A 22123-nucleotide genomic window follows, 5' to 3' on the forward strand; every position below is an offset into this window, starting at 1 on the left:
GGGTGCAAACTCCTCCAGCGAAAGTTGGAGATCACGGCTTATTGGAGCCAACAGAAACCCATTATCTAAAAAGAAGAAGAAGCAGAGACATAATACGGAGGTCACCAAAAGGTTATAAAGAGTCCAGTCTAACCCTCAGTTGAAACCAATGGGACCTAAGAATCCTTCTGGATCTGAAATTCAACCTTCCCGATAGAGCTTCCTCTCTCGAACCCCTGAACAACAGACCTTACCAGGGAGGCTGTGATCCTTGCGTAGTTGGAACCCCCTTCTTCAAAAGTGGGTGCAACCATCTAACAATTGAGACTGACTGTCAGCAGGATCGCTTCATTTGTTTGTTTCTGTCTGGGAACGCGAATGATCGTTCTCGGCCTGCTGATGAAGTCAGCTGGCTCATATTTCACCGGTTGCATTTTTTTTGTCAGAGTCAATTATATCTCCCAAGCTGAAGCAGTTGTGTTGTTCATCCAAAGATGGTGAACCAAACTAGCCCACAAATCAAATTGCTACAGGTTTTGTGTCATCTGTTTTTGGACGTTTTTTTTGTTTGTTGTTGTTGGCAGCTGTTCCATTAAGAGAAACATATTTCCATTGGAAGAAGTCTCCATTTGAAAAATAGTGACATGAACCTGGCTGCGCATTTGTGGTTGAAGTTATTCAGAATGATGTTTTTAAAAGAGTGCGTGTGTCACTTCAAATTGTCTTTAATTTTGTTTCCAAGCTCAATATACAAAACCCAATGCAGCGGCCAATAACTGTCTTATTTTATACAATTTTATTTTTTGTTCTAGAGCTTCCCCGACAGTGCTGTACTAACATTCAACATTTATCTTCTGCAAGATTTTGTAATTGTTTTACTTAGTGGTAAAAAACAACAACATTGTTCAGATCTTATCAAACATACTGTTTATTTGACTCGTTAGAAAACATAAATATACTGCTCTCTCCTTGAATTACGTACAATACATCCACTACAAATTACCATAAACATCTCAAAACATGTGTCGATACCGAAGATCTTGTAAGACCGACCTGCGTATATTCTTTGTGTGCATGTGCCCTGCTGCAGCTGCAGCGCCGTATAAGGAGCCCACTGTTCTTTTTCGACGGACGCGTTCTGAGCCGGAGTCTGTAAATAATCCATGGAATGTCCGTAATTAGTTCGGTAATCATAAGCTCAAGGAAATCTGCAGGAAAGCAGACTTTATCGCTGTGTGAAAAGTCTTCGGCGTGCGCACGCGTCTTCGGCAGTGAAGCTGGAGAATATAATGTAGTGTGGACTGTAGAATATTTGCATATAAACAACAAGCGAGGAAGACAGAAAGCTGTCCATATTTCATCTCAGCGTGTTGACATAAAGTGTAATATTCCTGCAGTGTGTGTGTTCACTCATCTCCCATCAACTTGTGGGTCTCATCAGACCGCCAAATTTGTGAGCGTGCGAGCATATCTGTACTCAAAGAAAATGTGTGGTTTCTTTTACTAGCTCATGTGCACCTGGTCTTTACCACGAAAGGCTCCGGCGTCAGATGAAAGGGCAGCAGCGCTTTTCCCACTCTTCAAATTTGTGTTACGCCGCCATGAAAGTGTTTGTTGTGACTCAGCGACGGGGAAAATTCACACATCAACACAAAAAAAATGCTTCCCTTACCTCCTCTGTCAAGCTCTGGGAGGCTGAAGGGGACCCAAAGGAGACGCCTGTGCGTTTGTGTGTGTGCGTGTCCATTATCAAGATATCCCATCTGCCCCGCGGTGTTGAGAGCTTCTCCAAAGGTGCACAACAGCCAGCCGGCTTGGACGGGAGAAAGGACTCTATTCTTCTCTTCAAACTCTAGTTTCTGTGCACCTTTTGTCTGGTGGTGCCCGATAGAGGGTCGCAAATGGGTCTGAGGGAACCCAACACTTGCATTTCTCATCACCCCCTGTCGAGGCTTGTTTCAAGAATGAGCATTCTCATGAAGGGCACAAGTACAATAGTACCATGATGCTTATATATTTTTTTACTCTCAGTTAACATGGCATTAAATGAGCCTGAAAAGGCGAGGCGGACTGTTGCGTAAAACTGAACCGGTATTGTAACATGAGCCGAGTACCAGCTTGCCCCTGAAAACACTGGAGCTGGATACTCCATAGGCTAGTCAAAGGGTAGACTGGTAACTTAAGATGTTTGGTAGAGGAATGTCACTTCCAAACACTGATTTGGGCATTAGATAGACGTTTGCACCTTATCTGACCTTCACTTTGAAAGGGAAGTCAACCATAAACATTTTTTGACAATAATATGTTATATGTAACCTCACTCGTCTAAACATGACATTGTGATTAATATTATATTTGCCCTTTTTATCCATCTCAGGGCGGCGGCCATTTTGCCACTTGCTGTCGACTGGAGATGACATCACAGTTGCTCAGGCAATGACCAATCACAGCTCACCTGTTTTGTGAAGCGGAGCTGTGATTGGTTGTTACCTGAGACCTGCGCAACTGTGATGTCCTTTTCACTCGACAGCAGGTGGCAAAATGGCCGCCTTCTGATATTGACAAAAAACTGCTGGATTTTGCCGCTTAACTCATATTGCACTAACGCAATATTAACCAGCATACCGTATTAGTGTCTCTATCCTATTTTTTCATTGATCATTTATGTCTACACAACCAGCCAATTGTGACGGTGTCAGAGACAGAGGTGACAAATCCAGGTCCAGAATGTAAAAAACCTTGCCAACGTTTGGCTTTAGCCACAGGTGCTTCTACTCAATCGGCAGGAGGGAGCTCGTTTACCTGCTGGTGGCGGGATTTTGACCTCTGGCCAGAGAACATGGTACTTTTCTGATTTCAGTCCAAAATGCAAATTTTGCTCATATTGCTCCGGCAGTCACCTCAGGACGGCTCCTCCAAATCATCCACCAACCCATGCTGGTTCAAACCCAGAACCAGAGTGTGAGGCAGACTTGCTAACCAGTTGTCCATGCTGCCTTAGGAGCAAACTGGCAAAGTCATTTAATGACTTGCTAAAAGAAGACATTATCAACTTCAACTTACCTTTTAACCGGCGCTTATCTGCTCTCCCATCACACGAAATATGCAACTGTTGAATGATGACAGCTGACAGTAGTCTTCCACAAAGCATCTCTCAGGTCTGTTTTCAACATTGTGATGGTGCCTATCAGATGGGCTGCTAAGTGCCAGTTAAGCACATTGACAGAGCTTCTTTTTTTTCTTTTTTTTTTTTCTCCCTTCCCCCCTCCGCGTGTTCCAATGCTGACTGTCCCACAGAGCATGGCACAAGACTGTGGAAGACTTTTGGCTCTTAGGAGTGGAAACCTGGCCTGTCGCGGCGCTAATCCCCACATTAGTCACTTCTGTTGGGCTCAGGCAAGATCTTCAGACATTGGAACTTTGCTTGTTGATCGGTTTCTTCTTGGTCTTTTCTTTCCTGGCTCGGAGAAGTGAAGCAGATTTACATCTATTCAAAGATATCAAATTCACAAAGTTTTAAATTTTGTACTCGTTAGCTCACAAGAATCGAGTTTTAGCATTTTAAGTAATGTTTAAGTCAGCTGGGACCTGGTACAGACCCTCAAAAGGCGTTTGGCATAGGCGGTATGGCATGACTCCTTCTTGTGATTGGCTCAAGCATTCGATCGAAGAAAAAAAAAATCTACCTCTTCTTGGTACAGTAATCTGTTGCAATTCGTCTCAGTTTATACCTTTAGTAAATTCGGCCCATACTGTGTTTCTAGGAAAGCTTGCACCGCAGTAACACGTTTCAAAATCAAGTAATATCTGACATCACCCGCACAGATACACAACACAGGTGTCTATCTTAACACATCTTGGTCTTGCACGCAACATGCGGTATGTAGAGTGGTGTAGTAGCGGTGTGAAAAAGTGCCGACAGCAGCTATCCTGAGTATTTCACACCTTTGTGCGGAGAATGGGGGGGGGGTTACCGAGTTAGTGGTCAACAGCATGCGGAGGACTTCCTTTCACTTGGCTTCACCTTTTTATCCAATCCATTTGTCAACACGATTGGTTAGCACGTCTGTGTGGACTTGGCATGGTCTCCCCATCTTGCGTGGGGCTTCCCTTGCTACGACACACTTGTAACTCAAACGACTCCCATTTTTTGCGTGCCGGCTTTGGCAAGACCGGCTGAATCGTCACACGCCCTTTCGACCCGACGAAGTGATTCTGTGATGGGTTTGAATGTGCAGCCGAGCGGTACCCGTACAAGTCGTAAGGGAGAAGGATCTGAGCTGTGGCAGTGCTGATGTAACAAAATACAGGGTCAAGGCCAGATGGCGTTGCTGGATCAGCAGAAGATGCAGAACAGTAGCAGGGCGTCCTCACAGCAGGAAATGAAAAGCCTTTTCTTCTTCCTCCAGTCTCTCAGTCATCTCTCATCTGCTTCCAGTTGAGTTAAATGCACTGTGATGGTGTCTGGGGTCGCTGCTTTCTCCACACATTGAAGAGAAATTGAACCATATTAAGACTCATAATTGCTTGAATGGTAGATTTTTTGAAATAAAATTTGAGATAAATCACAAGTTTGACAAGCAGTCAGTATCCTTTGCTAACATTAGAGCAGAGAGAAAATTGAAAAATCATGACAAAATATAAGATCCATTTCTTATAACCGGATTTAGCCTGTTTGGTCGAGAAATAACATACCGGACAGAAGGTCCTGGCAGGTTCCAGATGCTCAGAATATCTTCCCTTCTCAAAGTTGTGTTCTCAGCCCTAACTGGAGCTCAGTGGCCAAAAATGGTCTTACAAAAGGCTTGATTATTGTTTTGTTTTTTTCTCCCCCACATAATCATCAAAATTTCAGAAAATGCAAAGACACACTGCTACCACAGCCATCATGGGAACATGATTAAGCCTGACAACCTGCTCCAACAACCAAGAGACCATAGTCCAGTTCCGGAAATTGTCTTTGCGCCGTATGGTCTTCTTCTATGGATCTTCTTCTACTCTTTGAAACATCTTCTCTTATGAAACTTCTTCTTTTTTTTTTACGTCTCAAAAATGCTTCTTTTTAAATTTTATTTTTCGAAACTGCTTCCTTAAAACTTCTTCTTTGAAACTTCTTCAAAATCTCATATTTTTCCAAACTTCTTCGACACTCCTTTGAAACGTCTTATTTTTCTTCTTTGAAACTTCTTCTTAATCTTCTTATTCTTTGGTAGTCCTTTGAAACATCTTCGAAACTTCTTCCTTTTATTGAACTGGCATTGAGTTGAAGGACAGAGCAGGTGAAATAGAGCCGTGAACAGGTGAAAGCAATCAGGCTACTAACCAGGTGTGTCAGAAACTGGGTCTTCAGAAATGAAAGGGATGAACTGAAAATGAGCAGAATGTGAATGTTGTTCTCCCCCATTGACTGCTAAAAACAAGGACAAATTCTGGTAACATCTTAAAATGAACTCTATAGTTATCTCAGTCTTTTTTTCCTGAAAAGTTTCATAGTGAGGCAAAAAGAACTCAATCAAAAAAAAAAAAATCACCCAATTCTATGTTTTCACTAAATTCTAAACCTTAATGATCAGAAAACATGACTGCGAGTAGCATAATAGTCTGTCTCCGAACGGAATGCTGCCTGGATCCAGATCGAGACTCGGCTCAGCCTTTTTGAGGAACTGTTGCTCCAGATGTTCATCACAACTGAAACTGAAGCTAAAATGGCAGGTATTCCTGATTCTGTTGCTCGTTCTCATTTACATATTGAGCCTTCAGCCTGTAAATCTCTTAAAACAGCTGTGCGTAAACCAGGAAGCTCAGACGGCTCAAGATGTTTCATAACATGTTGGAGTGATCCAATTTAAGGCCTTCAGCTATTTTCACTTGCATGCTCATCACATAAGTGTTTTCACGTCCTTTATTATACACCCAAATAAGACCAGGTAAGGAAAGTAAAAACACATACCAGGTTTATTTTTAGCAAAATCCATATTGCGTGAGTCTCGAATTCTGTATGTTCAGGTGGTACCCTGCAGCCCCCTGCCCTTCATGTGCAAAGGTGGTGGTATTTGGTGGGGGGTCCTCCTCTTAACACAACACTACACACACTCACACAACACTACACACACAACCAATGCACAAGTGTCAGGTGACAGATGAAGGGAGCAGGAAGGGAGGCCAATTCATGCAGCCCAAAGTCTGAGGTTTGAGGTCAGTTCAGTGGCTCCACAGTCTATCCGCTTGCTTGGGAGAATTACAGGAGCTAAATAAGACTGTTGTACATCTCCTGTTCCATTCATCAGCACTTTGGCCTGACACTTCAAGGCTGATAGTTCATACCCTCTTACTGGGGGGTGGGGAAGGTGTTCTTTTTAAAGGAATATCAAAGCTTGGCGGTAATTGGGTGGGTCTTTTGCAGCGTTGCTCTATCATTATTAAAGGAGTGTTAGGGCGTGTGGACCGGAAGGCTGAGGGAACAGTACGTTCTGTTCTTTTTTCTTTTTTTTTTTTCTTCTCACCATCAAGCACTTGCCTTTATAAATATGAAAGAATAAGAGATACTCCATTTATGCTGCCAAGCTGTTATTTTCCAAGAGGAAAAAAAACCCTCAAAATCTGAACAAATTGTGTTCGACCTTGAAGGGTAGACTGGAATGATAAAGTTCAAGGGTCTTCTTTCCCTTCCAGCCACGAAACCTTAAACGGTGCAAAAGTAAACACAAGGGCATTTGTACACACCTGTGTGAGAACTGAAGCAACTATTAAGAAGTCTCGCCCTAGTGTTGCTACTTTGTAATTATTTACATGCTGAAATGTAGAATTTGAGTAAAATCAAATTAGTCTAAGGCTAACTTGACAAACTGAGACTATAGCTATCTATCGCTACACTCTAAAACAGTTGGGCAGAAAATAGCACAAGTTGGGTCAAAAGGGGGCAGACCAAACTTTTTGGGTTATTCATATGACCCAAAAGGTTGGGTCAAATGAATAATACACAAAACAACCAATATAATTGGGTGGCTTTGTGGGTTATTAATTTAATTTCCAATGGGTCGGTTCATTCATGACCCAAATCAATTGGGTTATTCAATTAACCCCAAAAGTTGGGTTTAATTAATAACCCACAAAGCAACCCAATTTTTTTGATGGTTGGTTCTTTCTTTTTTTCTCTCAAGCCAAATTGGATCAAAAAGGGACTGACCCAACTTTTTGGGTTATAAAAATGAAAATGTTGGGTCAAATTAAATTTATTGGTTAATTAATTTATTAATTTTTTACCACAATTAACCCAAAAAGTTGGGCCAAATGAATAACCCACAAAACGACCGCGAAATGTTTTTGTTTTTTTGTGGATTAATAATTTAATTTCACTCAACTTTTTTGGGTTAAATAATTGAAAAGGTTGGGTTGGTCCATTCTTGACGCAATTTGGGTTGTTTTTAACCTAGCTGTTTTTAAAGTGATTAGGAGTGAGTGGCCATTTTTTTCTTCTCTGACAAAAATAAATTGACAGAGTGAAATGCTAGTTGACAAACAAAATGGATGAAGTTTGTTTTGTCTCATGTCAAAAAATCTGTGAGGCTCAATTCACTGGCTGGTGGGAAGATACCCAGGGAGGGTCACTTAGACATCACCGGTGACAATGAACTTGCAATAGTTTGACCTCAAGAAGCCGATACCCATCACAAGATCAGTCCTGTCTAACCGGGTCACCTGCTGAGCAGACGTGTATGTCACATTCCTCATGTGGCCTTCATCACCTCTTAGCGAGAGAAAGACGTGACGGTGCAAGTCTCTCAGGGTCTTACCACTAGACTTAAAACATAATTCAAAAATGAAAGCAAACATAACCCAGATCTCAATGAATGAATTATTCCAGATGTACCATGTTTAGAGTCATCAAGCCATTTTCTATCGCTCTTGTCTTTATTAGGATGGTGAGTGAGTTGGAGCCGATCACAGTTGACTTTTGGGCAAGAGGTGGCGTACACCATGGAATAGTAACCAGTCAATCGCAGGGCACTAGAGGCAAGTATTCATGTTTACGCATACAGACAATTTAACTCATTCAGTGCCATTGACGGCTATTTACGTCGAAGATCAATTTGAACTGAGCTAAATAATGAATGAGTTGAAAATCTCACCAAGTATTTTTGTGGTAAGAACTTACTCAAAAAGCAAACACAGTCGCCAGACTTTTAACTATTTATTATCATGAAGTATGTTACAAAATAATCACTATGAATAAAAACAGCATTTTGTACAACTAAGAACATGTTTACAGACAAGCAAAACTAAATGTACAAAAATAATGATAATATTGATAAACAAAATACGTCCCCTGGCCCCACCCCCACCTCCCAATAGTAAAAATGATAAAGAAGACAACATACTCACATCAGTGTGCAAACCGTTTATACAGACGGACAGGTGCCCTTTTGTACGGCAACAAATCCTGATAAATTATTTAAATAGCATTTATCTACACACGCACACACTCATTGACCTCTCACAAACTGCTAAGAACAAAAGAGAACAATAATTTATCTGTTAAAAACAGCATTGGACATATATACGATAAAGCAAAATTATTCTTTAATAATAATAATAAAAGAAGAAGAAGAAATCTCCCATTTTACTGTCATTCTCGCTGGTTGTACTTAAATGACGACATTTCATTTACAACCCATGCTACACGAATACGACAATCCTTTCAATGGAAAATGAAATGCGTGTGTTTGTGTTGATCAACAGCAATGAGGTAATATTTGCACATCATTTCGTTTTGCATTTCTTTCCAAAAGGACACCAACATGTCATGCTAGCCTTTGTTATCAAAGGCAAAACAAAACAGTTGTGAGTAAGGACTTGATAAGAGCAACACATCCAGTTTCTGAAACCTGATCACTCCTTATTTCGTTTATTTTTCACTATTTCACCAGATTGGGTTTGTACTTTTTCAAAGTATCATTTTTTTTCTGCCTACATTGTAGGCAAGAGTCAATAAATTACATGTATTTACATAATACCTAATTCAAACCTCAAAAGATGAGGGTGATAAGTCTTGTTATTCACTAAGGATTGGTTGTGACATGGTGGAGGGAATGTAGATTGATTTTTTTCTTCTTTTTTTTTTTCCAGGATTTTCATTTAATTTAAGAGTTGTTAATCAGAGGTGGCAAATCCAGGTCCGGAAAGTAAAAACCCTGCCGCAGTTTAGCTTTAGCCCCAGGTGCTAGCTAGCTCCCATGGTGCATGTTCACCTGCTAGGGAGCTAGCTAGCTATCAGCGGCTAAAGCCAAACTGTGGCAGGGTTTTTACTTTCTGAACCTGAATTTGCCACCTCTGTTGGTAACCAACTTTTGAATAGCATTTTTCCTTTTCTTGGGTTTTCTCTTCAATGGAGTCTTGGGTAGATGAACACAAATGCTTTCATTTTCCATCCATGGCCAGTCTTCCACACACAAACATGAAAACAAACATCCACAAGATTATGTCCACCTTACTTCTAATACTACAGTTTTCTTCAGTCATACGTCCTCAACAACAAAGATTCCTAAAATGTTTCTGCTGCCATCATCCTTTGAGTCCTCGAGAATTGTATCTTTCAGAATGTGCAACCCGGTAAAGCAAATGGAATATTTACTCAGTCTTTTCTTTGGATGTCCATCCGGAGGGTAATAAGGTGAGGAAGGTGAGCTAGAAAAGCACACAGGCGAAAGCTGAGAGAGAGGACGTAAAAAGTGTGGAAGTGCATAGTTGTCTATGAGGAGCCCTGCCCGGACAGAGATGAATGAGGTCTTTCACAGAGTAAGAAAGCAAGGAGAGCTGGGACAGAAAGGTGCTGGTGTCCGACAGGCAAAGGCGGCAGGGAGGGAATATTTTCCTTTTTCTCTCCAGCTTTCCCCACTCTTGCGGGAAGGGCGGAGGTGAAGAGGGACTCTGATCCTCAAACGGTACTCAGCCGTTTGGTTTTCGGCCCAAAAACGGCTTCACGTTACCCTAAGGCCGCCCACATGCCCTTCACCCTCAACGAAGGGTACACATTGCACAAGAAAGCGCAGCGGAGATAAATCGGTCCCTGGACTTTACAAGAGAATACAAAAAAAAGTTCATACTACAAAAAGGTGCAATCCTCAGAACATCCAGCGCTGTGCGTTTATGCATCTGCGAAAGAAAGAAAAATCATTTTGAAGGTTAAGCACAGCTTCGTAAGGGTGATAAAATAAGACAATATTGCATTTACATACTCTAAAAACAGTAGGGTCAAATGGACCAATCCATTTTATGGGTCAATTTGACCCAAATTTCTGGGTTGTTTTATAAAAAAAATGTGTTTGTTTTTTGCATAACAACTCAGAAAGTTGGGTCAGAACCCCACTTGGGCCAGTTTGACCCAACTTTCTGGGTTGTTTTAGAGAAAATGTCCTTTTTGGGGGGGGGGGGGGGGGGTTAAACAATCCAGACAGTTGCGTCAAAATGACCCAAGTAGAGGATCTGACTCAACTTTCTGGGTTGTTTTATACAAAATCCCCCCCTCCTCCCCTTTTTTTAAACCCTAAAATTTGGTCTTTCTCAGTTGTTTTATACAAAGTGACCACATTTTTGACCCAAAGTTGGGTCAAATTAACCCAAGGGGAGGATCTGACCCAAGTACTGTATATGAGTTGTTTTATACAAACTGATCAAATTTTTTAAACCAATGTTGGGCCAAATGAACCCAAGTAGAAGATCTGACCCAACTGTATGGGTTTTTTATACAAAATGACCCATTGTTGGGTCAAAGTGACCCAAGTAGAGGATCTGTCCATTGTTGACCCATAATTGGGTTATTTTTGACCCAAGTGTTTTCAGAGTGCAGTGGAACCCCTGCAGTTGAACCTGCAAATGCTGCCGATGACCTAGAACCGATCGTGCTCGACCTTGGAGGTTCCACTGAATAGTTTCTTGAGACATCAGTTCTTACCTCTGCACTCATACTTGAGGTCTGAGAAGTAAACCATCTCCTGGGAGAAGACAAAAAGACCGAGCCTGCCTCCAGCGTATGTCTTGTCATAGATGCTACCAGAATCTGCCATGATCTTCTTTCCTTCGTACATCACAACCCTGAGTGGGTGAAGGAATCATTGTTGAGTAATGATCAAATCCATTGGACATGAGTGTTTTTTGTTGTTGTTTTTTTTCATCTGCCCACCTGATAAGCCCAGTTCTTGGTCTGTGAATCAGATGCCATCTGTAGGCCGTGTAATCTTTCCACCCGACATTCTTAGGGTCATGCCAAAGAGTGCGGACCTAAAGCAGGCAAAAATAACCATAATCAGTCATCAGTTATGAGGATAGAGACAAAGAAGGTCCTCCTGTACCTGTCCTGCAGTATTCCCGGTATGCCACAGGGCATTCCTGAGGTGTTCTCCCGGGCCTGTGGTGGAATTGACCACTTTGATTGACAAGCCAGAGTAGCCCTGGGCTTTTGTGGGTTTGTTGGACCAATAGGTCTGAGTGATCTGCTTCCACATCACCACGTAGAACCTGGAGCTTGACTGGTAACCGAACACAAAGCCGGCATAGTCGTCGTCCCTCTCTGTGTTGATGAAGAAGGTCCCACTGAAGTCCACTGCATTGAACTCATCATATCCTACAGAAGAAAGCTTGTTAGAAGTTGTAGAACATGAACTTTCTTTACAGCTATCTGTTAAAAACAACAAGGAATTTTTATACTTACCAACAGCAATTCCGGGGTCACAGTTGACGGTTTGAACCAGTTCTTTACCCTGGTGACGAACCACCCAATTTGGATCAATCTGGGAAGTCCCTTTAGGGTCGAGAGGAACCATCTGGAACTTGCGGAAGTCTGTCTCGCTAATGTCAAAGTTCTCCGGACACACATCGTAGATGTCGGGGACGTTGTCTTGGTCAAAGTCATCTTTGCATGCATCTCCACGGCCATCGCCTGCAAAAGAAGTAGGAAGTAGGATGATGAACGGTGAAGAAAATTATAGACTAGCAGCACACAGATTCAATTTCAACCCCTTCCCAATCTTCCATTGTCCTCACCGTCAGAGTCAATCTGGTCAGGATTATGCGCCAGTCTGCAATTGTCCTTGTCGTCTGGGATGCCGTCATTGTCGTCATCGTGGTCACACGCATCTCCCTTGCCGTCCTTGTCGTGATCAGCCTGATTGGCATTGGGGATGTACGGGCAGTTGTCCAGGTTGTTCTGGTGTCCATCCTCATCAATATCCTGGTTGCTGTCACACTTGTCCCCCACACGGTCATCATCCGAATCCACCTGCAATGGCAAATAAACCAGTAAGCAATCAGGGATGACGATTGGAAATTAGGAATCGGTGGATTTTATGAATGTTGGAAAACGGAGAAATTGCATAGGATAACTTTGGTTTTTACTTCTTTGGGGCAGTATCATCCATGTCGAGACTTGACCTTAAAGTTCATAAAACTGTCAATTATAAGCACCCTTGTCCATTGCATTCCTCCTTTCCAGTGTAGCATGGCACAGGTGCTTTGAGCTGTCCTGCGGTGGAGCCCATTCCTCAGTAATATCCCACTGAGGGCCTCTTTCACGTTTTACCCCTAAACCCCCACCGCGTCTTTTTGAACTGACGTGCCCTTGAGGGCTAATGACTGAATCTGCCTGTCTGTCTCTGTGTCTGCGCGTCTCTCACGAGCTATGGAGAAAGACTGAGAATGTGTATTGTCGCTGGTGGATGAGCTGGAAGGAAATGAGGAGGGTGTAGTGCGCACACACCTGATCAGGATTATGTTCCAGAGGGCAGTTATCACACATGTCTCCCACTCCATCCAAATCTGTGTCTCTCTGGTCCACATTGTACACATAGGGACAGTTGTCCTTTTCATTAAGTATGCCTGGGAAAAGAATGCAAAGAATTATTTTGAAAGACATGACAAGACAGTGCTGTTATCTAGAAAATGATGCAGCGTCCAAAACTTTGAGATTTATTTTCTTCTACTTTCCTTTATTTTTCTTTCTTTTTTTTGGGTGCGGGGAGGTTGGGGGGTCTATTATTTCATACTTAATTTTTCATAATTTTTTTGACTTTTCTGACTTTCAAATTCTGACATTGTTGGCACTTTTATGGACATATGGTTATTTTCTGCCTCTCTTCCGTTTTTTGGATATTTTATGGCTATTTTTTCCACATTTCTTCTGACTTTTTTGACAATTTTGTGGATATTTTATTTTACGGGATTTGTTCTTTTGGTTTTGGACATTTTATAGTTACTTTTTGAACGTTTTTATTCAAACCTCTGATTTATTTATTTATTTCATGGACACTTTATGGTAATTTTCTGCTTTTCTTCTTTCTTTCTTCACCTAAAAAAAAAACATTTGTAGGTAATTTTAAAAACTTTTTCATCTACATTTTGTGTCTTTTTTTCTGCCAATTTAAACATTTGGACAGACAATTTTTTTAATATTTACAGTAATTATTCATATTTTTAAAAATCTAAACCTTGAATTAATTTAAATAATATTTTATTTAAAAAATATAAATGAATATGTAAAAAATATATTAATTTCAACTCTTTTTCTTTCTTTCTTTAAATAGAGATACACAGGGAGCGACAGGAGAGTGACTAAAGAGCCACATGTGGCTCCAGAGCCGCAGGTTGCAGACCCCTGTGCTATCCTGAGTGTACAACTCGGAGTAGCCATCCTTACCATCGCCATCTATGTCCACAGCGCAGGCATCTCCCTCTCCATTGTTGTCCGTGTCTGTTTGGTCAGGGTTGCTATTATAAGGACAGTTGTCACAGCGATCACCCACGTCATCACGGTCATAGTCGTACTGCCTGGGGTTGAAGGTCAACGGGCAGTTGTCCTGTTTGGGCGATTAATAAGAGATAGGGGGGAAAGTTACGATTATGTGTTCAGGTGCGGGCCCTCGCCATCTGCCTTCAGACTGACTGAGTGGATCTATTTAGAAGGACGGAGGTCCGTGGAATGAAAAGGTGCTTTATTTTTAGGTCAGATTCCACTTGTAGTGTTGGAATTTGCGCACAGTTGAGTCCCTTCAGACTTGTACCTCAGTGATAGAATTTGCCTTTTGGGCCAAGGAAAACATTTGCTTTTCCCCCCCGAGCCCCACCTTCTACCCACCTAGAAATTGCACATCAATGATGAACATGAAAATCTCAGCTCTCCCGCGCTACTTACTCTATCATCGGGAATGCCATCATTGTCATCATCAATGTCACAAGCGTCTCCGATGCCGTCCTTATCATTATCCTCCTGTCCAGAGTTGGGTAGGTTGGGGCAGTTGTCCTGGATCAACAAAATACAAGGATCATCCACCTGCTATGCAAAAACCGATGCACTTCGTAACTCCGTATACCAACCTTTGTGCAGTGGTAAGTGGCGTTCTCCACGCAAACCAAGTCAGCATTGGGCCAACCGTCCAGATCGGTGTCCTCTCCACAGATGTGTCCATTGCCTGCGTAACCTGGCTTGCACTCGCACCGGAACATGGGTTCCGAGAAATGCCCGAGGTAGTGGCAGCGTGCGTGTTTATTGCAGTTGTGGCTTCCATCCAGGCATGGATTTCGGGGTGTGCACACCTAGAAAGTCCCAGAGGTGGGCGCATCAATGAATGTCAGGACACCCTTCCGTCATCGTCAACCCGTCAATATTTCAAGCCGAACCGTCAATCCGTCATTCGCCGATTGCGCAGAAAAAATGAGCGTCTGTCAATGTTTCCGTCATTCGAGGTGGGCATCCGTCAGTGTTCCGTAAATCGGCATTCATCAATCCGTCACCAAAATGGGACGTCCGTCATTGATGGATTGCCGAATTTTTAGACGATTACATTAATGGCCGAAAACACACTTCCGTCAATGCAGTGCAAAGTTTCCCGTCAATCGTCAACAAAACGGGCATCCGTCATTGACGGATTGGCGGACCTTCCGTCATTATTGACAGAATGATCATCTTTCTGAGAGTAAGGACTGCAGTTTAAATAGAAGTGGCCTCCGTTCCGAAGACGGTGTTGTACACACCTGTTTAGTAGCAGCCGCCTGCTCCACACCTTTACCAAACGGTTGAGGTCCTGAGTAACGAGGTGGGCAGGGGAGACAGTTGTAGCCGGGATTGGTGTTCTCACAGCGGTGGACTCCGTTAAACACAAAGCAGGCATCAGGAACCTCCTTGCACTGTTGCGAGGACAAAGAATTCAAATCATTCAGATATAACTGACAGCAGATGCATTTGGGTAAGAACGATTTGGTGGAGTTTTGACCTCATCCAGGTCTTTACATTTGACACCATTTCCAGTATATCCGACAGGGCATTTCCCACACTTCCAAGAACCATCAGGAAAACTGGTACACTTGGCCCCAGCGAAACAAGGGTTTGATAGGCATCCATCTGAAAACGGTGAACATTGTTCAAGGTCCGAAGTGTCATTTCAGGAGTCTCAAGGATCAGTTCCTCACCAATGGGACACGTTTTCTTGTTGCACGTCTGCGTTATTTTGCCGTCACCGACACAGTCTTTACCATTATATTTTGGCTCAGGGTCATTGCAGAGACGTTTACGAGTTTGCACGCCGCCTCCACATGTAACAGTGCATGTATCCCAGGGTGACCAAGGTCCCCAGTTGCCATTGACTGAAGAACACGAGGAAGAAAGGTTGCACGATTAATAAGCTTTTATCGTTATATAAATGGGCGCAAGGACGCACGAGTGCAATCGAGTGGACCCGAAACTTACTGGGGCATGGAGACTTTTGACACTTTTCCGTTTGGCGACCTTCTCCCACACAGTCCTTGCCTCCGAGCTGAGGGGTTGGGGAATTGCACAGACGGATTCGAGTGATGACACCAGCCCCGCAGGTAACCGAGCATGAGGACCACGGCGACCAATGGCTCCAGCTGCCGTCCTGCTTGACTGAGCATTGGAAAAGACTCATCAATGCGCCAAAGTGACACAACTAGGGTTGTTCATTGGGGACTCAACCTACAGCGCTTGTCACACTCCTGAAGGTAGCAGTCCCGGGTCTGCACCGAGGTGCCCTCGCAGTTGTTGTTGATACGGTCGCAGGAGCGTCCGCGCTGCTGGATGCCCCGCCCACATGACACGGAACAATGGGTCCATTCAGACCACGGCGACCAGCCGTCCTCTGCATAGTCGCTCGCTGAGGAGGAGGGAGATGGAAAGAATATGGGAGAAAGACACAATGAAAGAGCTATTGGGGAAACACGGCACCCCCACACCACCACCATGCACACACATCACCCTCAAGCCTACACTCTAAAAACAGTTGGGTCAAAAGTAACCCAATTATGGATAAAAAATGGACCGATCCACTTTATGGGTCAATTTGACCCAACTCTTTGGGTTGTTGTATGCAAATGAATTTTTTTGACCCGCGTAAAGTATCTGACCAATATTTATGAGTTGTTTTTCACTAAAAGACCCATTTCTTGATTCAAAGTTGGGTCAAATTGACCCAAGTAGAGGATTGGTCCATTTTTGACCCATAGTTGGGTTATTTTTGATCCAACTGTTATTAAAGTGTTCAATTCAGAAATTAACCTGGGTCAATTTGACCCAACTTTCTGAACAACCCAGTTTAAATTTTAAACTGGGTTGTTCAGAAAGTTGGGTTAAATTGACCCAAGTTATCAGGTCACACAAATTTTAACCCAGATTGGGTTGTTCTTGACCCAGCCATTTTAAGAATGTACACTGTAAAAACAGTTTGCTCAAAAAGGAACTGACCCAACTTTTTGGGTTATATAACTGAAAAAGTTGGGTCAGATTAATTTTATCGGTTCATTAATTTTTTTATTTTGACCACAATTAACCCCAAAAGTTGGGCCAAATGAATAACCCACAAACAAACCCAAAAATATTTGGTTGCTTTGGGTTATTACTTTCATTTGGCTCAAGGTTTTGTGGTAAATAACTCAAAAAGTGGGGTCGGTTCATTTTTTACCCAATTCAATTGGGTTATTCAATTAACCCCAAAAGTTGTGTAACTTACAAAACAGTTGTTTATGGGTTATTCATTTGAATAACTCAAAAAGTTGGGGTCAGTCCATTCTTGACCCAATTTTGGTTATTTTTAGAGCCGGGGAGATCTTTTATAGCAGAAAGCTAACTGTGTGGATTTAGCTTGTATTTCTGTTGAAGGATGGGCGGAGCCTGACGTACTAAGAGAAGCCATATAACAGAAGGGCCCACCGTCCTAAAGATACACTACATTGGGATGCCCCGCTGACTTATGTTTTCCTAAAGATGACTTATTTTTTTCTTTTTCTTTTTTTTGCGCTGGTGTGTAATGACTTCAACAAGTGGCTGAGGTCCACATGAATGTGGCCCCTGCTGTTTATTTTGGTTTCAGGCAAGAGTTGCAGCCAAGATTGCGCAGGTATGACTAACATGTCACGCGTCTTCATGCGGACGAGGCCTTTGCCAAACAGTCCAACAATTTTCTTCCCCACTTTGACCAATTTGGCAAATTGCAGCCACCTCAGCTTGAAGAATTCAAAGATGTTTCTGAACACAAAGCGCCAATGTTCCACACACATAAGTACCCTTTTATTTATTCCAACATGAGCGCAGTTAAGTGATCTCTAAAATTAACATACTTTCTCTTGAACAGAAACCTTAACATATCGGGAAATATTTGCGGCTTTTATACGGGAAATTACGCCGAATCTCTGCGGGAATGACTGGGGCTGTGTTTCGATGAATGCTCCTTCCACATTTTAGCTGACACAGCATTTACAGTACTGCATGGCACGTTTGTACGGCTGTAATTAAAAGTCTACAGTGGAGCCTCTAAGGTTGAAGATTAGTTTTACACACACACAAAAAAAAACTATGGGAAATAATTTGTTTGCGGGTTAAACTGTTGCCGTCAAAATCTTAAAGGTACAGTCCGAAAGATTTGTTTTGGCCTGTCCGGGACGTTTCTGGGCGGAGACTCAATGTTTTCGTTCCAGCCAGACGTGTATTTAATCCTCAAATTTGGTTTGAATCTCGAGCTGTACAACTTTATGGGTGTTGAACTTTAGAGGATAGTTATAGCGGAGCCGATTTCAAGTTTAAAGTAAAATGCTTACGTGTTCCACAGCGAGGGCAACACTCGCCGTCAGGTACAGTTGCGTTAGCACAGGGAATCAGCGGACAGGAGATCTTGCGGCAGACTGTTGCCGAGTTCTACAACAAAAAAACAGTTTTTGGTTATTGTGTTATCTCATTGGCCGTGATCGAACTGAAGCTTGACTGAACCAGGATGGTTTGCTGCTTAACTCGAATGATCTCAAACCATTTCCTTCAACAATTGCCATCTTGTAGTAATTCGCCAAGCCTGACATGACAAAATAAAATCCAGGTGTCTGTCTGCAAATGTAGACCCCTGCTGGCACCAGTCCGCCTGCTTGGTCAGCAGAGGGCGGGAATGTAGCCAAAGCCAAAGGAGGCTGGTTTCAGCAGAGGTAGCAAGTCCAGGTTCAGAAAGTAAAAACCCTGCCACAGTTTGGCTTTAGCCACTGATGCTAGCTAGCTAGCTAGCTTCGTAGCAGGTAAACTATCACCATGGGCGCTAGCTAGCACCTGAAAGTAAAAACCCTGCCACAGTTTGGCTTTAGCCACTGATGCTAGCTAGCTAGCTAGCTCCGTAGCAGGTAAACGATCACCATGGGTGCTAGCTAGCACCTGAAAGTAAAAACCCTGCCACAGTTTGGCTTTAGCCACTGATGCTAGCTAGCTAGCTAGCTCCGTAGCAGGTAAACGATCACCATGGGCGCTACCTAGCACCTGAAAGTAAAAACCCTGCCACAGTTTAGCTTTAACCCCTGATGATACCTAGCTAGCTAGCGCCCTAGCATTTAAACGAGCACCATGGGAGCTAGCCAGCTAGCACCTGGGGCTAAAGCCAAACTATGGCAGGGTTTTTACTTTCTGGACTTGGATTTGCCATCTCTAGACGGATGACCTAGATTTGGCAATAGCCTATATGACCTAGTTGTAGGTTCAAGTACAAGATTTGCACACCTGACAAGTGCACTCGGTGCACTGATCCACGGTCCACTCGTGAGTGTTCTTGTGCACGATGCCGTTGTGGATGCAGACGCCGCCGTGGATGCCAATGCGAGACTTAATCAGCTTGTTCTCATTAGTCTGCAAGGGAAACATTTGCATTTGTAAAACAGGTTTACAAAATCGATCCTTATTCGAGGAGCACATTTTTTTCCTATTTTTGTTTTTTTGGGCCCATTTTGAGATCAGAAGTCATTGTCATACCATCAATAGCATCACATCTGCATCAAAAGATGTTAGCCCACCAGGTATCTGCCCTGTATGCCAGATTGCCAGTCCCATCCCTGAACACGTCTAATATTTCCCATTGACAATCGCAATATCATCGGACCCACGCACACATTGCATCCGGTCACATATATTTCCTGCTTACAAGTTTGCGCAGCTCAATAGACAGCTCCTTGACCACCACACCGAGACCTTTGAGCTCCTTGAACATGCTGACGAGGTCCTCACAGGAGAAGCCACAGACCATCTGCAAATCTTCAGCACAGGAAAAAAAAAAAAAATCCCGTTTCATTCCTTTGTGTCGTAATGTAGACCGCGGGAGCAGTAAAGATTGTTTACCTTTCGTTTTATGGCCAGTGTACTCCGTCCTGATGGCTGAGGATCCATTCAGATTCTCCATGATCATTGAATCTGGCGCTGGAGGTCGATTAGAACCACACACGTCACGTAAAATAAGTGCTCGCATCAACTCAAGTGTGATGATATATTTTTCAGTGCATGTATGGGGAACCGCCAAATGTTATATTTGAGCGAATAATAGCACTAAATGACGTGAATCGGATAGAAGTAGCACGAGTGTAAACAACACACTAGTGGTTAAGTACTCACAGCTCTGACATCCCTTGTTGCGGAGGATGGCGTCCAAGCTTGTTCCAAAAACAAAGCGCACGTTTTGAAGGACACCCTGCAAACACGAGGGTGCAATTTAAACCATAAAATCCCACATGACTGCATTCATATACTGTATGTTTATCTATACTGTACACTAAGGGTGTCCAAAATGTTCCTCCAAGGGCCACAGACAGAAAATTTGAAGGATACAAGATGATATTCTTTGACTTTATTAAACACACTAATATTTTATAATATTTTGGGTCTCTTGATTTTGGGGTGGTCTGCAGCCCTGTATCCTACTAGAATAGAGACACCCCTGCCCCGAGTAGATTTTAATATCGAGGACCCAAACAAGAGTAACTTGTAATTAGACAACAGATTTTAAGCGGATATCATGCTGTAATGTCTCAAGAATAAAAAAAAATTGGCAAAAAAATTAATCAAGGAAATTATGAAAATTCATCACATTGCATTGACATTTGTAATAAAATATCATATAATATACAAGTGCATGTTAGTTTCAAGAAATATGGTAATTAATAATGTGAAATATTCACAAATTTGACTTTGACAAAATAAAAAAATAAAATATATTTATATATATATATGCTGCGGGCCACTAAAAATTAGACATGGGCCGCAAATGGGCCCCGGTCTGTAATTTGGACACCACTGCTGTACACTGTACGCTGTTTATTGCTATTATTTTTGTATCTTTATTGCACTGTGGGCTTGCATTGCGTTTTATCATCACTCTTTGTCTCTATTTGATATATTGATTGCACACTTTTGAACCTACTTTTCGCGCTCGGGTGCAAAAAAGACCATTTGAGCGCGCACTTGTAACACTTTTACGCGCGGATAAGACTAAAAAAAAATGGGTCCTATACTCACTACTTACCATGAACCTGTCCTTCACGGCTCCTTTCCCGATCCTGAGCTGCGCATCGGCAGGCGTCTCCTGGGTCAGGATGCTCTGGATCGGCGCCTCCAGCTCGGCGTTGTTGACCTCCTCGCACCCGGCGTACAGCAGAGCCCGATCCTCCTGCACGAACAGCGTGATGTTCTTCCAATGACCCGTGGCGAGATCCACGTCCTCGACGGACACCAAATGTTGCTTGTTCTCGGTGGAGAAAACGATGTCCAAAGTGTTGGCCTTCCCATTGGAGACGATTTCGAACACCGGACCCGAGCCGTCCTTCTTCTCGACGGTCAGGAGGCTGCCCCGGGTGCGCTTGGCTTGCTTGAAGTTGAGCAGCAAGAGGAAGCCCCTCTCGGCGTGGATGGAGTCGATCAGGTCCCGGAGGGCGCGCTCGGGGACCGGGGGGATCAGGTCCGGGTTGAGGATCTTGTAGGCGGGGCTGTACGGGTCGTCTCCTTTCACCTGATTCACGCCGTGGTTCTTCTTGGGGACTTGGATCAGCTCGAACAAGTCGTACACACTGTTGTCCTCTCCGCTCTCTGTTGGGGGTAGAAATTATAAATGCATTGCGCTCAGTGTCTTGATTTTAGTTTATTTTATTGATTGATTTTTTTTTTTTTACTAGTTCGTTTGGATCACCTGCTATTCTGGCACCCTCACAGGTCCAAAGCATCAATAACAAAAATATCCCCGTCAGCTTCATGATAAGACAATTTAACTGCCTGTGAGGAAAAAAAAATAATTATTTAAATTGATTTATTGTAAACTTTCTAATTAATCTAATCTTCTTTAACTCACCTGTTTAAAAAAAACAAAGTAAAAGTAGAGGGGTAAAAAGGACAAAAAATAATAAAAATCCAGCAATAATCCTTAGGAAATGATATGTATCAACATTTGGAAAAATAAGTCAAAATCTCCTCTGGACATCAGCAACATTTATACATTTTATGGGGAGAAATGTGTACTGGATGGGGTCAGTCGCAATAAAAAGTCCCTTATAAGCTGAGGGGGGGACAAAGTGCTATTTAAATAGTTTAATGCCATTCCCAACAAGTGGCCTCGTCCAATCAGGGGTGAGGAGAGAAGGGTCGAGTTTATCATCCATAGGGGAGAGAGAGAGTGAGAGTGTGTGTGAAGTGTTTCCTCTTTGGCTCAAGGTCCTCTCTTCATTTTGATTCCCATAACAACAAATGCTAATCAAGAGTAATATCCGAGTCTTGATGATGGCTGATCTAATATTAATGTTAGTTATGTCTGACTAACCTCCATCATTGCATCAAGTGTGTTTTGTTTTATAAGTCACTCAT

General features: G+C 42.8%; 1 protein-coding gene across 1 annotated transcript; it reads right to left on the reverse strand.

Annotated features, from left to right (window-relative positions):
* Window positions 1-8157: 8157 nt before the first annotated feature.
* Window positions 8158-21795, reverse strand: thbs1b (thrombospondin 1b). The gene is made up of 23 exons (XM_086060974.1): window positions 21615-21795; window positions 21456-21538; window positions 20796-21355; window positions 19889-19964; window positions 19619-19696; window positions 19425-19534; window positions 19007-19132; window positions 18073-18169; window positions 15963-16136; window positions 15713-15889; window positions 15436-15609; window positions 15240-15367; window positions 15001-15153; window positions 14344-14562; window positions 14162-14269; window positions 13667-13826; window positions 12731-12849; window positions 12019-12253; window positions 11687-11914; window positions 11328-11599; window positions 11159-11256; window positions 10931-11070; window positions 8158-10131 (listed from the first exon to the last, which is right to left on the reverse strand). The coding sequence occupies exons 2-23, from the start codon at window positions 21517-21519 to the stop codon at window positions 10124-10126; spliced, it is 3504 nt and encodes a 1167-aa protein (XP_085917100.1). The 5' UTR covers window positions 21520-21538; window positions 21615-21795; the 3' UTR covers window positions 8158-10123.
* Between the last annotated feature and the right edge of the window lie 328 nt (window positions 21796-22123).

This window comes from Leptonotus elevatus, chromosome 18, assembly GCF_054856555.1.
Source record: "Leptonotus elevatus isolate MCC_2025b chromosome 18, RoL_Lele_1.0, whole genome shotgun sequence".
Lineage (NCBI taxonomy): Eukaryota > Metazoa > Chordata > Actinopteri > Syngnathiformes > Syngnathidae > Leptonotus > Leptonotus elevatus.

What these genes read in the sequence shown, in the direction of transcription:
- thbs1b (XM_086060974.1), bottom strand. Translation starts at nt 21,519, where the DNA reads ATGAAGCTGACGGGGATATTTTTGTTATTGATGCTTTGGACCTGTGAG. An exon ending in TCAAAAGTCTCCATGCCCCA is followed by an intron (nt 15,610 to 15,712) that starts GTAAGTTTCGGG and finishes CGTGTTCTTCAG; the next exon opens with TCAATGGCAACTGGGGACCT. An exon ending in TGTGGACATAGATGGCGATG is followed by an intron (nt 12,850 to 13,666) that starts GTAAGGATGGCT and finishes TTCTTTTCCCAG; the next exon opens with GCATACTTAATGAAAAGGAC.